General features: G+C 36.6%; 1 protein-coding gene across 1 annotated transcript in view; it reads left to right on the top strand.

Moving 5' to 3' along the window:
* Positions 1-2,929: 2,929 nt before the first annotated feature.
* LOC127837725 (uncharacterized) overlaps positions 2,930-17,033 on the top strand; it is a 110,407-nt gene continuing 96,303 nt past the window's right edge. The window contains exons 1-2 of the mRNA XM_052365036.1: positions 2,930-3,031; positions 4,125-5,741. Coding sequence (XP_052220996.1) covers positions 2,942-3,031; positions 4,125-5,741 — 1,707 coding nt within the window. The 5' untranslated portion in view covers positions 2,930-2,941. The remainder of the gene's footprint in view (positions 3,032-4,124; positions 5,742-17,033) is intronic.

The raw sequence follows: 17,033 nt of genomic DNA, 5'->3' as shown, positions 1-17,033 counted from the left end.
GTGCGCGTGACGTTAAACAGGAAAAAAATGGCGCCCACATTCAGCCTTAGCCACAAATCAACGAGATAATAAATCATTATTAGATTATTAAATGACAGGTAGAACACAATTTGGAGAATACAAATATCGATTGAAACTAAAGCTGTGCTTCACACTAGATTGATGCCTTTACTTGAGCTTAAACAGGATTCACCAAACCGCAAAATTTTAAAAATAAAAGACACAATTATCTCTTAGACAACTTTAATACGATGCTTATAATAATTAAATAACAACGATGTGCAATCCGTTTTTTGACGATGCTGCGGAGCATCGTCTATGTTATCATGTCATGAAACAATTCTTCAAAATGGCAACCTATGTAAACGACCGAGCCTGTCCGATTGAGCTCGATTTTTTTCAAATCGGCATACCTCGCTGATTATCATTGATAAAGGTATAGGAAGCTCAGCTATAAATAGGACAGCATATTCTGGCAAAAGATTTAATAATAGTTTGAAAACGTTTATTTTAAATCAGTTATATTCAATCCATTATATGTTTATAGATCAATGTAACAACTATTCATTTTCTGTATTGTATTTGACATTTGTCGTGATTCAGTAAATAAATTGCGAATTCAAACGTGTATAATTAACTTCCAACGCGATCATGAGTGTAAAGAAAACGCATGAATTCGAACCCGTCATTTGCAACAGTTGTAGCGACTATGGTATATAAACAGCATAATAGCCGTATCATATCTGTGATACTCGCTCTTCTGCGTGCTTTCTCATTTTGCATATTTTGTAAACTTTTTAAACATAAATTACAGAGCCACATCAGTTCACATACTATGTTTGACAATTCATTCGTTTGTTGGATATTGTTTGCTGTTTTAAACACATATTAGGTCATATCGCGGAGATTTAGTTAACCTTACCATGTGTTCATGGGCTAACTCACGTATTCAAGTGCTATTACGACTATGTGCTCATACCCACTTTCGATCGGGAATCATCATGAAATAATTACCATACTTAATGAACAAACATGCCTAAGCTAATTGAATTAGAGAAAAAGAACAAAAATCGAAAGAGAAAAAGTATATGTTCATGCACATGGGATAGTGAAATCACGTCCGTACACATAGCATCATTAACTTAGGAAAGGAAACAACGAAATATAAAGTTTGGCATGATATTCATGTGAAATTAAAGAGCATGGTGTAATTAAAGAGCATGTCAAGTTTTGAATTTATATGATGAAACGTAATGTTAAAACCCACAAACGTTTTACTGTAACAGACAGTTTTTTAAGATATGTGGTACAGAAAATACACGTCAAATACCTTTGTAAAGATATTTCTTGTTATATTTGATCGAGAATGTAACCCGCCTCCCAGTTTCGCTGAAAGGATCAAGTTTCCCACGGGTACTACTTCTCCGTACCCCCAATTTTTTGTCGTACCCTACATTTTTCGTACCCTTTTTTTTTCGTACCCAATTTTTTTTCGTACCCAAATTTTTGCTCGTAACCAATTTTTTTTTTGTACCCAATTTTTTTCCTACCCATTTTTTTTTCGTAACCAAATCTTTTTACTTACCTTTCGTACCCACATACACAATTGTGGTGATGTAGATAAACTTAAATAGATGCTTGTATATCAATCCTGTTCAAAAGCATCGTCACACCAGTACTGTCAGTACTTTGATTATTCTATCCGTTTATCTATATTTATTTTGAATCACAATTTTTTAAAGGGATCTTTTCACGTTTTTTGTAAATTGACAAAATTGAAAAAAATTGTTTCAGATTCGCAAATTTTCGTTTTAGTTATGGTATTTGTAAGGAAACAGTATTACTGAACATCTACCATGGTCTCATATAACCATTATATGCTTCGTTGGACGATTTTAAAACCTAAAAATTATAAAGCGTTGCAACGCGAAACGATTGAATAATTTGGAGAGTTCTGTTGTTGTCGTTAAATTTTGTGAAACTACGAATATTGCGTATATAACGAATACAATACACTACTATGTATACTCGGATGATTAGCCGAGAGGGCTAAAGCGTTTTTTCTTCAGGACCTCAGCAGGACTCCAGGCGTCACTGGTTCGAAACCTGCTCAAGGCAATGTTTTTTTCCTTTTTTATTTTATTCTTGAGTTTTTACTGGAGCTTTTACAATCCAATGCTTACATTTATCAATATAAAGCAATAAATGAATAACTTCAAAACATCCCAAAATCTTTGAAAAGGCCCCTTTAAACGATTGTAGCGAATGCTACCTACTGTCACCAAAACACGATTTATAAAATTGAATTACTTGACGGAGCGATTACAAGAATTTTATCAAAGCTTCCAATTGTGCACGACAAATGCACAATCCGAAATACGTTTTTGTTTTCGTTCGATGCTCCAAAATATTCTATATAAACCTTCCACGTCCGAATAGCTAAAACTGTTGTTTCGTCACAGAAATTACGTCACTGAAATACGTCATAAATTGCGTAATCAATTTAATGAAAATAAAAGTACCAAAAACTGGTTATGTAATACATTTTAGAGAAAAAAACAAAACAAAGATAAACAAAACAAAGTTAGGGATATATTATGGACGTTTATACGGTCCGTTATGCTCTCCGCGGTTCGATTATCACTGCCCGCCCCGGCTCAATTGTGTATTATCCTCTAAATATTTCCTTTTTACGAATACACATCCGAAACACTTGAATACTAAATAATTATGTATTTATTCTTCAACATAAGCTATTAATGCATTGTGATTTTCAACAATCTGATTCAAATATATATTAGATACGATTATCCATAAAAGCCTATGACAGGCAAGTCATTTTGATCAAGTAGACCATGTAATTAACTGGTGTGTACTTTTATATAAATTGATATTAACTTGCAATTATAACAGAGTTTCTAGTATATAATGTTTGCTAATCATGGTACATGTTTTTTATAAGGAAAGCGATATTGTTGTCAGAAGAGCGTCGAACAAAAAGCGTTATCAAAACCTTCAATCAATCATGCAGGTATATCATTAGCATTTGTTTGTAAACTAGTAGTTGTTTGTATTGATAGTTTATACTGAACATAAGGTATACAGAACACGTTCTCAGAGATACGGGCAAACTGACTGAGAGACACACAAATTGTTGACCACATAGAAGTGTAAAAATAGACAGACATGAAAGCCACATATATACATGAGGCACGCTCTGTGAAAACGGGGCTTAAGACATGTGCCTAAAATATCGTCCCACAATAGCCAGTCAGTACCGGCCTGTGTATTCCGCACAGACCTGTGAAGTCCGCACAGGGTAATCAGGGACGACACTTTCCGCTTTTTAGTGTTCTTCTCTTATAAAAGAATATTCTTGAGACAAAAATCCACTTTCGGCGGAAAGTGTCGTCCCTAATCAGCCTATGATGACTGCATAGGCTAATCTGAAGTTAAGAATACAGACAGGCATCGTTCAAGAAGTAAGTCAATCTTTCTTTGGACAGGCAGAGCGGGCGAACAGACAGACAGACAAATATATAGATAGACAGCCTAGACACAAGGAGTGACTGATATACTTTCTGACTGGCTAACTGAAACAACGACTGGCAGGCGTGCGAACCGACGGGTCGGTCTCCGACTCACAATCAGGCAGCATGGGCATCCACATTTACATAATGACACAATATCGGTTAAAAAAACATTCAAAACACATACATCCTTCATATATTCTTTCATCAAACGGAGCAAATCACAATTTTAAATAAGACTGCAACCTATTGATTTTGAATCATATCTGATTCATATCTATCAGCCCGCGTATGGATTTATCAGTTCTCGTATACATGTTTGTCGATTTAATATACTTACATACTTAAAACTATTTTATATTAAGTACTTTCAATACATTTGGTTTTGATGAATTTCATCTGCTGCATGTTTGATACAAACGATAAAATAAGATGTACTAGTATAGAGTTATCAACAGAAACATGTAAGTAATTTATATAAAATTAAACAAATAATATACGCAATGTGTATCGAAAATATTGCAAAACCATGCTCAATGTATACGAACAAATGATCAAAACTAATTGAAAGTAATATCATATATGCATATTTAGATTCCAGAGCATTTCGCAGAATTGTCTATTCGGATGCTTGACGCACTTGACGACAGTGGAGCTAGGAAGGAAACTGTATTGGAGCGGAGGAGAACTTACTTGCAGAGGGAGCACTTTGAGAAAATAGCACGTCAACTACAAGGAGATAACTGTGAGTGTTTCCATTTCGGGAGCCAGTCGGAAGGGACCACAACTCCCGGTCTCCAGTCTGATATTGATTTTCTAATAACTTACTACACATTCAATATCATGACCATCTGGGAAGACTGGACGGCTGGGATGAACAACCTTCTGATGCTCCACGACAACACCACTCCACCTCAACAGTACTTGCTACAAGACATCCAAGACTACACACCGGAACCAGTGACCAGTCTAACCGATGACGGGTTGGTAAGGAAAGATTCTGGGCAAATACTGTTAAGCGCTGAAAGATGGAAAAATAACATCGCGTATAAGGGTAGAGATGCAGGGGAGGCAACTAAAAATGGGCCTTCTGTGAGTTGGATGACTAACTGGGATATTGTATATGCATGTCATGTACGCAAACCTCTTCCTGAAATACAGCACTGGATAGACAGATGTAGAGGTAAACACTGGCCACCTGTTCAGCTTCTCGAGGCTGCACGGATAGCTCCGTGTTTCCTGGTACCAGCAGGACATCCAGACAGCGATTACAAGCGTGAAGAATGGCGACTGTCTCCAAACCTGATAGAACGAATGTTGATGTTTAGCTTCAATATGACTCAAATAAAATGTTACATTGTTTTAAAACTAATCAAAAAATCATTATTTGCTAACATTGTGGGGGATGCTTTTACAAGCTTTCATTGTAAAACTATAATGTTTTTCACAATAGAAAGAACACATCCTTCTCTGTGGTGCGAACACAACCTTATGTTTGTACTTTTGCTCTGTTTACATGTATTAAGGCGATGGCTGCGATTGGGAAGGCTACCACATTATATCATAGAAGGTGTGAACTTGTTCGATGGGAAACTCTCAAAGTTGCTGCAGAAACGCCTTTTAGTGTATATAGACTCGTTGATAAGGAATAACTTACAAGATGTATGTTGTATTGGTATAGATAATATAGGATGTCGGTTACAAGCGCGTAGTATGCGGCATACTGTACAGGCTGGAGAACTAAGAGGTGTATTTTTACATAACAGCATCAGATTACTGCTGAAGTTTGAGTGCTTGAAAAGATTGAACCTTGCGTTAACATATATAAAAAATGAACAGAGCAGTTCTCAAACAACCTTCGAGCATAAATTAAAATATGTAATACGCAATTGTTTTGAAAACTCAACCCATGCCATGTCAAAAACTGTTGCTCTTGAATTTATTAAACACTTATATGCGTTACAAATTTCAGTTCAATCATCTTACTATTTGCGACTACAAAACGTTCTTGACAGCGAAAATATAAGGCGTGTCCAATATTCCTTAAATTTGGATGTAGCTTCTAGTCGCTTAAAGTTTGCTTCTTTGCTATACTGCAGTGGTCATCTTCAAGCGACAGTTCGAGTGTTGGAGGATGTGGAGAGGAGGTATCACAGCGAGGTCAAGGCTGTGTGTGCAATTAGAAGAATAGAGGGAGACAGGGATCTGAAGGTGTTTGCTTATATGTTAGCAGGTAACAAAGAAGAGGAATTTAGTGAACTGCCATTCGTATCCTGTGTCAGATTTGTAAGGCAAGAATCGTATTGCACTCCTGCCATATTATTGTTTGAAATGAATCGCAATATCACTGACGAGGAAGTGAGGCAGAGAAATTGCACTAAGCATATCTGGATGGACAGTGCTGAGGTGGATGCCCGTCCGTTTCTATACTATATGCAGTCTCTCACGTATGGGGGACTCGGTGAACGTGACGCACAGCTTCATGCTATGGGAGTCCTCGAGGCTTATATACATACATGTGTAAGAAATCAACTCAAGCTGTATCACCAAGAGACAGCACTGAACTTGCTCGGGCATTGTTACGAAATGGAAGGAGACTATGCAGGAGCGTTACATTACTACGAGTGGTCGTTGCGTTGTGAGCGTACAAACAACGCCGCTAACTGGCACGTCCTGCGTATTATGCGTCTCATAAGTGGTTAAAAGAACAATGTAACAATGTAACGACATTAAACAAATAACTATAAACCTATGTTAAATATAAGATATTTGTGACCAGTTAGTTAGTCTCGATTACGTAATTTAATGATATGTACATGTATTATAAACTGTAAGAAGAGGCAATGGATTTGTATGTTTCAAAATATTAACATCGCTACATTGTACACTCTGAATTGGTGTGTTGAATACTCTCGTATTTCTGTCAAATACGCATGATGATGTGTAAATTGTTATATGCACGTGCTCTTATATTTTTTGTTATCAATCTTTTGGACGCACTTTAGAATCAGAAGTTATAATCAACCAATACGACTATACATATAATTCATATATTTACCTCCACGAGGAAATTAAACGTGTGTCCAGCAAGGTCAATAAGCCATTTTACGGTTCAAATTGTAATTAAATCCTTTTACAAATGAATAAAAAATCAAGATGTACGCTACATACAATGTCCTCAATTGCGCAGGAATTGGATGGAGAATATAAAGATTGATACATAAATGTGTTACTGCATTGAATAATGAACACATGAATAGAGCTTGTTTGCAAGTTTAACAATTTACATAAACATTTGATGTGCGTAGAAATGTGCGCTCAAAAAGTGATGAAACCCATCCCTAATCAATGGTTTATAACCTCAGAACAGACAATGCATGATTGACGAACGTATCGCCAATCAGCACTATGTATTCCTTTCCATGATAAACCGAGAAGACAATAACATCGAAATGCATTTCATTTGTTTTATTTCCAGTACGTCTATTTCTGTTAAAACATAACTAAACTGCTTTTACTTTCAACCTTTTCTGCTGAACAAACAAACGACCAATATATTCGTTTTATGGTCGTTTATGAGCATTGGCTCTTATAAATTGACTAAAACATAAACACATTCTCCGCATATCAGATATCGTGATCCATATCTCCACTGTGTTCTCGTAGGATTTGCATCAATCTGAGAAGTTACCAATGTGATCTTAAATCTGCGGATACTGGAAAGACTGACAGCACCAGAGCAGCATACACTAGCTGTATATAATAGATACTTTGCTTGTGGATTTAGATGTCGTTCAGAACTTGAAACGAGTGAGTGTGCTGAGTGGTACGCAGCCAGCCCGCAATTTGCCAAAATTCGCGGTTTTGCGCTCTTGAATAATCATTTAAGCCTTGCATTTTAAAAAACCAGTTTAATGTTATCCTGATGTAAGAACCCACCTTAAATTACGACATTCAAATGCATTTAGAATAGTATTGCGTTTAACAATGTCCATGTTTATAAAACCATACATACCCCACGTGCTCAAGCGTCCAATCGTCATTGATGAATACTTTTATCGATATCTTGCTCAGAACAAAGTAAAATCATCACATGTACAATTTCTTAACAAACAACTGCGATATTCAAGTTTGAAAAGTGTTGCGTTAAAGAAGTATTTACGTGTACATTCAATCCATGTGTACAGTAAAGAATTTGTGTATTGCATTCCAAAAGCTTTGGAACACAAATATAATTCAGTTAATTGATTTGAAAAAACGCATTATCATCACGTTATAATAATGCAAGCAATTCTCAGTGGACAGGGGTTCAAGTCGCTATTTGAGGATTAATATTCACTCCATATACGGTACTTATTTATTCGGAGTTTAAAACGATTGATGATATAGAAATCCATATATAAAATTATGACGACAAACTGTATTCAATTTGAAGTAATATAACTTGATGCTCTCAACATTTTCGTTGGGGCTACTTCTAAAACTTTATCGTCTGTAAAATGACAAGGAAACATTAAACATATCGATAATGGAAAATTAGCATAGTCATCGCTTACGTAAGAAGCAAAGTGCGTCACATACCGGAAGTGCATACCGAAAGAGCGTCACATACAGAAAATGCGCATAATTAAGCAAGACAAACGATACGATTTTAAAACATCAAAAACACTTCACTCTCTACAATTACAGCATGTATGGTTGCTGAATTCTGACCTACCGTTTTGGCGGATTCGAATGGCGACAAAACGCCATAACGCTAACACGAAATAACGTGAAATATCATGTGTGTCGTTTTTTGTTGTTGTCTTTTTGTATTTCTATCATACACATACGCCAGAACGATAAATAAGGTGCGCCATCGCGGCAAAAAATGGCAGAAAGAACGATGTATTCATTGGTCGCATTTCGGTGTGTTGGGTAAAAACATTTCAATGTCGCGCATTTAGTGTTTGGGTCTCTCGGGTTAGAACAGCGATAACACGACTACATTCATAGTCGACACATACATTTGGATATATGTGTCGTTATTGGCGTGCCGTTGTTCTGGCGCCATTCAAACAAACCAACATACCATAACAATACGGCAGAAATCACACACCACACCATTACCACTAAGGTACGCAGAATTTCCTCCAAACACTCGAAAAGTTCGCTCACCTAATGTAACCACCCTTGTCGGATGTGAATCCCCGCATATCACCGTGTAAAAGTCAAGATTAGCATGTACTTCGTTAAAATGCGTCTTTCATAGATAATGCTCCGATAAGCCAAGTTGAAATGCTCCTAAAAAGTAACATATAAGCAACGTGTTTCATGGGAATACTCGGATGAGGGTTGTGTTTCAAATATCACATGCTCGTCTCATTAAAAATCGTGCGATAAATTTCAGCCTCGTTATGGGAAAACTGGGCCTAACACAGGTGCGTAAAGTTTCGTCATATTATTAAAACGCTCTCAAGTCTGTTTCTGGGTAGAACCACTACTTGTTGTGTTTTGAAATATCTCAAGAACGCTCCAACGGTGGGGAATTCAACCCGTTACCTCCTGGTCGCTAGGCGGACACCATATCCATATCGTCACGGAGGGGATCGAACCAGTTACCTTCTGGTCGCAGGGCGGACACCATATCCATAGCGTCACGGAGGAGATCGAACCAGTTACCTTCTGGTCGCAGTGCGGACACCATATCCATAGCGTCACGGAGGGGATCGAACCAGTTACCTTCTGGTTGCAGGGCGGACACCATATCCATATCGTCACGGAGGAGATCGAACCAGTTACCTTCTGATCGCAGGGCGGACACCATATCCATAGCGTCACGGAGGGGATCGATCCCGTTACCTCCTGGTCGCTAGGCGGACACCATATCCATAGCGTCACGGATACATTTTTGAAACTTGTTTATAAAAGTCCTTCCATATAGTAGACAATTTGTTTCTGTGTTAGATAGTCGATTTATGTTCACGAATGATCAGATAAATTATTACACAAGTTTCGCTGTCTTGAGTGAAAACATGATTGAGTGAATTAATTAAGTTATGGTTATGGGGAATCATATGCGCGTAAATGTTTACATTATTTGTTAATTAAGTTAAATGTTTTGTATGAATTTACATAATCTTGGAATTAATATAGTGTGACTGATGATCATTTGCTGAAGAAAGAGATTATCAAATGACAACAACAAAGTTAGTTTTAGCTTATGCTTTTTCATCGTTTGTTAAGCTTTTAACAGGGTTTAACGGGAGAAATGTGCGCGAAATATAACGTCTAGATGTAGGTATCGGTTAAAAATTATTGAAATTGTTCATAATTATATTGTCTCTGTTTGAAACATTGAATTAACAGTTGTTTATCACTGACGTGTTCTCATAAACCGTATAAAAGCATATAATACATCCAATTTATATTTAACTGGCATTAGTTTTTTATAGACGTCACTGACATTTCTTCGATTAAAAACTGTTCATTTTTTACAAAGCACAGTTGTTAAGGTCAACATGGAACAAGCTTACACTTTACTTGCACGAGTTGCGAGCGAATTTTTAAATGCTATATAAGGACTCTATATGATGTACTTAACATGATTAAATTATATTTAAGAATCGGGATGCATTTTGCTAGATTTCCATATGTGCCGACCGTCGTGTATTTGTTTGCGTAAGATGCTCGTTTCATATTTGATTTCATATTCGTCAAATGACACAAACATTAACTTTCACGCCTTACACTCTTTTCATTTAACGAGTGAAAACAAACAGAGAGTTAAAGATACGCGCAATTCAATTTAACGTGCAATAGTCATAAAATTAATATGAATATGTGATAAAATGTTGTTTGTTTCCAGATATGGTTTTAGCGTGTCAACTAATACAACATATGCAACGAAACATTACTTTCCCACTGACGGAATTCGGGACCCACTGCCTATTAATGAGCATTAAGCCGCGCTCTGGGAAAACGGAGCTTAATGCACGTGCGTGAAGTGTCGTCCCATATAAGCCTGTGAAGTCCGCACATTTTAATAAGTGAAGACACTTCCCGCTTATGCATTACACACTGGACTATACAGCCTAATATGGTTCGATACTTTACGCACATGCATTAAACCCCGTTTTCCCAAAGCGTTGCTTAATTGTATTAAATTAGTCTATATAAATCGTCAGATTCATATTGGCAAACAGGTATGGAAGCTTTCTTGTGTTGACTACTCTGTGAAAAAAAGATTCATTAAATCATGAGCCTCGCTCTGTGAAAATATAGTTAAACATATGTGCGTTTTGTGTCGTGCCTGATTATCATATGCAGCTCAAAAAGGCTAATCAGGGATGACACTTTCCGCCTAAACAAGATTGTTGTGAAGAAGAGGCGTTCTTTTAATAAAACAAATTCCATTAGGGCTGACAGTGTCGTCCCTGATTAGCATATACCGACTACACAGGATGATCTGGTACGACATTTAACGCACAGGCATTAAGCTTTTTTTTTCAGAGCTAGGCTCAATTAATGTACAGAATCAGCATCTTGTATAATAACCTACTTTGAACTGTTTTATAAATTATTTAAAACTAAAGATCCAAATTTAAAAGGAAATAGCCCTCAACAACGACACACTTAACATTTTTGAACAAAAATTGAAACACATTAAACTTTCATAATCTAGTCAAGTTGTTTATCTAGCCCACTTCATGCAACTCATATATAGTTTAAATATTATATATTGTTCAAAATGTATAAATATTAGCATATATTGTATAATATGTCTAACATTATCATTGCTGCATGTTATAACTTTGTTCTTGCTTATGCACATGTTTACATTATATGTTTTATATTAAATATAAAAAAATATTCTATAATAGTCGTAAATGCATGTTTTCGTACTAGTGATTTATTTACTAGATGCACACTTAAAGTACATGACTTAAAAATTTAAAAAATGGTACGAAATATGAAATATTGACAGGAGATGACAAACATGACAATAAAACAATATTAAAGGGATCTTTTCACGCTTTGGTAAATTGACAAAATTGAAAAAAGTTGTTTCAGATTCGCACATTTTCGTTTTAGTTATGATATTTGTGAGGAAACAGTAATACTGAACATTAACCATGGTCTAGTATAGCCATTATATGCATCTTTTGACGATTTTAAAACCTAAAAATTATAAAGCGTTGCAACGCGAAACGATTGAATAATTTGGAGAGTTCTGTTTTTGTCGTTAAATTTTGTGAAACTACGAAGATTGCTTATATAAGGTATAAAATACGTCAAGTATGTGTACTCGGCGGAATAGCTCAGTAGGCTAAAGCGTTTTTACTTCAGGACTCTGGCAGGACTCCAGGGGTCACTGGTTCGAAACCTGCTCCGGGCAATGTTCTTTTCCTTTTTTTAATTTTATTGTTGATTTTTTACTGGAGCTTTTACGATCCAATGTTTACATTTATCAATATAAAGCATTTAATGAATAAGTTAAAAAATGCCAAAATCTGTGAAAAGGCCCCTTTAATGTGCATAAGATGTACATTTAAAATGACTCAAAACGACATGGAAGGCGGCTCTGTTATTTGTGTATGGTATGTGTATTTAAAACATAGAAATTTAATTGTAAGAATGTTTTATCGGTTGTTGGCCTTTTCTACACTTTTGTTAAATGAGATGTCGCTGAGAGAGTGTTGTGAACTTCAATCAAAACAACAACTTTATGGATATATTTACACATTTAAAAAACTGAAACTGATCAGATGAGCATCGTTTTGAGAAAACTGGGCTTTCTGCATGTGCATGAAGTGTCTGTCTAGATTAGCCTGTGCAGTCCGCACTGGCTAATGAGGGACGACACTTTTTGCTTTTACTACGTTTTCGCTAAACAAATACGTTCTTTAAACCTAAAATACTATACACGCGGAAAGTTCCTCCTCCTTGATTAGCCTGTGCGAACTACACAGGCTTATCTGGGATGACATTTGAAGCCGTTTCATCAAGCCCATTTTCCCAGAACGAGGCTTAAAGCTGCCAATGGACATGAGTAAAAACGTGCATAGGGAAAAATGAAACGATAGAGCTACGACAAAAATGAATATATGAAAAAAGTATCGTGCCTTAATGGAATGCACATACGGCGAGTAACTAAGGTTAATGGAATCTTATACAAATCAGATACACTATAAGTCGTGAAATCCCCGCTAGCTCATGCACGTGAAGAACAACGTTTAATGTGTTGACAAACGACTTTGCAAAAAAAACAACACAAGCCTCGACGGCAAGCAATCCCACAGACGGATTGTGTCATTTCCGGTGCGGCGGCTACTTAACGCTGCCAGGGGCTGTACATTTTCTGCATCTCATCGCACGTGTAGGAGGCGTAGCTCGGCACGCAGTACCCATAACGGCCGCTCAGGAGGACATTTTCGCCGCCGGAAAGCCTGATGCAGCAAAGCGACGCGTTCGATCCGTACTCCGTATCGCGCGCGCAGCAGGAGTCTCGGTAGAAGCCGCAGATCTGTCCTTGCTTGAAGCGATTTTTGTTATGGAAGTCGCGGTCGGCAAGAGCCGCTTCCGATTCTTTGCCTTTTGCAAGTGACCGCTCATTTTCCACGCCCACTCGTTCGGGATTTACTTCCGTGTTCCGGTTCGCCGGACTTCCGTTGCGCTGCTGTCTTATATTAACGACGTCTCGGATGTTGATAAACTTCTCGAGGGTTTCCACGAGACTTTTATTGGTGTTGCCACTGGCAAGAATGTTCTCGACTATGCGTATTGCTTCGTCGAGAGCAACTTTATCCGACCCACTGCAACCGCCAGAATTTGAACCAGAGAAGGTTCTGGCAATGCCGTCGGCATGACGGGAAATTCCGTCTTTCAGTGAACTGCAATACATGTATACGTGTTGAGAAGGGTCTGTTCCTTATTATTGGAGTGTGTTTTTTAAAAGAAATGGACAAAACGTTTTTTTTAAAGTCAAGTATGCATTTAATAATTGAAACTGCTCTGTGTTGTAAGACAAAAATGACTTATAATAATTGAAAAATAACGTTCTAAATGTTGACAATGTGACGAAATCCTGTCGTTTTTTGCTATTACAATTTGATGACCAAGATGCTTGTTATTCAAAGTTTTATATTAACGCAATATAAATTGATGATCCGCTGTCCCCTTAAATCTCCCTACTAACGGTATATATAAGGGGTGATTTTGCTTTAATTATTTTACACAACTACAATACACATACAATATTTTGTTGTATTACTATGTTTACTATAACATTGCCATATATGAGTTAATAAATGTAAAAATTCAAGACACGAGTTACAAGGAAAATAATGATCCTCGTTCTTGCAAACCTTGGCAAAATTTATTTGCGTAAATCGTCGTACTATATTTGCTTTTGCAATGTGAACAGGCTAATAAGAGATAACAATTTTCACCTGTATTAGATTTTCTTTTAGATCATATATTTTTAATGACAAAACTTTCCTTAAAAGCAGATAATGCCGTCTCTGATTTGCCTGTGTGTAAATCATTAAGTGACTAGCCTGTGCGGACTGCAATGGCTGATCTTGAATGAGACTTTGAACACATGCATTAAATCATAAATGACTAGCCTGTGCGGACTGCAATGGCTGATCTTGAATGAGACTTTGCCCACATGCATTAAGACCGGTGTTTCTAGAACGCGACTCTAATGTACCTTTTCAGTGACTTCAAGAAAGATTTCAGGCTTTCCTCGGAGTTTTGATCCGCAGTAACTTCCCCTTAAAATGACAAAATCAATTTAATAACACGCATATCAGGAAATTGTAAATGGTTGTAACTTTTGAATTTTTTGAAGATTTCTTTAGAAATCTTCTTAAGTCATCGCATGTAGTAATGCGTATTTAAAGCGAGACTATACGCCTTTTTCAAATATTTATGAATTTATATAAAATGTGTAAATAACTTGAGATACATATATTTCAATATAAATTTAAATGAAAGTAAAGCAGAACATGTGTCGAAAATGCGAAATAAGCCATATATTTAATTCTGAAATCGAAAATGTCTGTACCGTCGAATTCGCCACAAGTTTAAATTAACCTACCAATGCCGAGGCTGGCTAGACATCTAATGTGGCATTATTTATAGTTTTCAGCGAGGCTGTTTTCGGAGAAAACCCGAGCTATTGTCAAAGCCAGCTCGTCGTGTCGTCCGCCGGCGTCAGGCTTAAACCTTAACATTGGTTCTATAATCAAAGTGCTTCCACCTACAACTTTGAAACTTCATATGTAGATGCACCTTGATGAGTTCTACACGCCACACCCATTTTCAGGTCACTAGGTCAAAGGTGAAGGTCACTGTGACCTCTAAAAAAATTCTGACAAGCTTTTGCAGCCGAGCGTGGCACCCGTTATGCGTTGCTCTTGTTATATATAATTATATAGATGATATTTGTTTGATTTGCTGGATTATCGATTTTGATTCACGAGTAATCATAGAATTTTTTCTATGATCACGACTGAAATAAAATCGATTTTTTCACCAAATTACAACAAATTTTCTTTTTAAGTTTTGCTTTTAAATAATTTAAGTATTTGAAATAATTTAAAAAAATAGCGTCGTAACTTCATGAAAACGATGTCATTTCACAGTATAACTGTGAAAAATATCGAGAATTGTCACTGTTAATTTTTGCTGACACAGGTTTGAATTACGTTAATTATTGGTTTGAAATTAATTAAAACAACTTGTAATTCACTGATACTTTTTTTTAAACACCTGGACAGCATAAAATATAATACAGTAACGCATAAACTACATTATATAATTATTAGACTAAGAATTTACGAGCACAATCATTGTAATTATTTATAATTCTTTTTCCACTGATTCCTGGGGCCCCTACGGGTTGCGGGGCCCATCGGCAGTTGCCTATTCTGCCCAATGTGTAATCCGGGACTGGTTGCAGCTGGGTCAAGGTGTGTTGTCTGAGCTTTGAGAGGGTAAAAGGAGTTTCAGAAAACCCTGTTCATGGACTGTGAGATCCTCGATCTGAGAAATCTGGGCTTAATGCATGTTTGTAGAGTATCGTCCCAATCAAAGGTAGGATGATAGTTTTCATAGAAACGATTTCGTGACCAAAACCAACACTATTAATTCTATAGGTCCCGGAGTCGAACTCGCAATCTTTGGAATTTTATCATGTGCTCTACCAACTGAGCTACCAAAGTATACGAACAGTAGTATCAATTTCTTTTATATTTTGAAAATATTGTATAAATTAAGGTTCAAGATAAAAAATAAAATAAAAATCACAACGAATAAATTATCGTACCACTCATGTCATCACGTGGTTGGACATGAAAGCAGGGATTTGATCCAGCTATGCTGGTGCAAGTCAAATCTCTGCGTTGAGGTTGTTACTAACGTCGTAAAGCCGGATGTCTAGCTAAACACTGTACACTAAATCGTTTCAGATTGAACTGCATCCGCATGTTTCTATCCATGCAGCCGCTTAAATTTCATTATGTACGACATGAACCAAACGTTTACATCAAAATAGAATACCTCGGGCTAAGCACTATGATTTACCTAAATACGGAATTGAAAATAAGACGTCATACATAAGAGTGTGGCGCGTTGTCGAACGTTTGCAACAACACGATCGCTTACGGACGTTCAGCGACCACACACGAGTAACAATGTCGAATGACAATAATTTGTATATGTGGTTTTTAATTCAGAATACTAAAATGTGCGTGATATTGGTCGAGTTGAATACTTTTTGCTTAGGTTTTACATGAAAACACTTACATGGAAGATTGGCAGTAATGAAATTGCAAACTATACTATAAACCGTTCAAGTTTCGACGAACTCTAACTTATACAGACCACAAATGCGTTGAAATAAATTAAACGGAAAACGACTTGATAATAATTATTCGTCTAGCTTCTATACACCCTAAAGCTTGTAATGTCTCGAGCAAAGACATTTCTGTTGTATTAACTGATGATATTTGAGTATTCGTTGTATTATTGTTTTGATGGAATTGGGCTTCACAGTTTCTGCTTCGATCGCTGAATGACTGACAAATTATTTACACCAGTTTTTCGACATTAGTTATAGGCAAAAGTATACAACAGTTTCTTAGAGTGCGAAGTAGATATCAATATAATCGCCATCGGCATCAACTGTGTTATTATTTGCAATATCAAAAATCGAATATATTATTTTGTCCACTCATCAACAAAAAAAATTTGTTGACACCGTTGCGATTTAATGTGAAAACGCACGTAGGCGTTTAAAACCATAGTGCGTCACGCGATGCTTAAAGCTGACGTTGGGAAATTAGGATCCGTCTAGATAGATTGATGAATATCTGCGACTAAGCCGAGGGCCACTGAATAAGGGTTGTTGATGGTAAAACAGGTAATAATACTAATTTATTATCATGTACACAGGAAAATAAGCATATTTATGATGCTTAAGGTGTGAAATACTGTCCTAATCAGTTTTGTGGTCAC

This window comes from Dreissena polymorpha, chromosome 7 (assembly GCF_020536995.1).
Source record: "Dreissena polymorpha isolate Duluth1 chromosome 7, UMN_Dpol_1.0, whole genome shotgun sequence".
Classification (NCBI taxonomy): domain Eukaryota; kingdom Metazoa; phylum Mollusca; class Bivalvia; order Myida; family Dreissenidae; genus Dreissena; species Dreissena polymorpha.
Note: the sequence above shows the minus strand (reverse complement) of the source record. Positions and strands in the feature narration are given on the sequence as shown.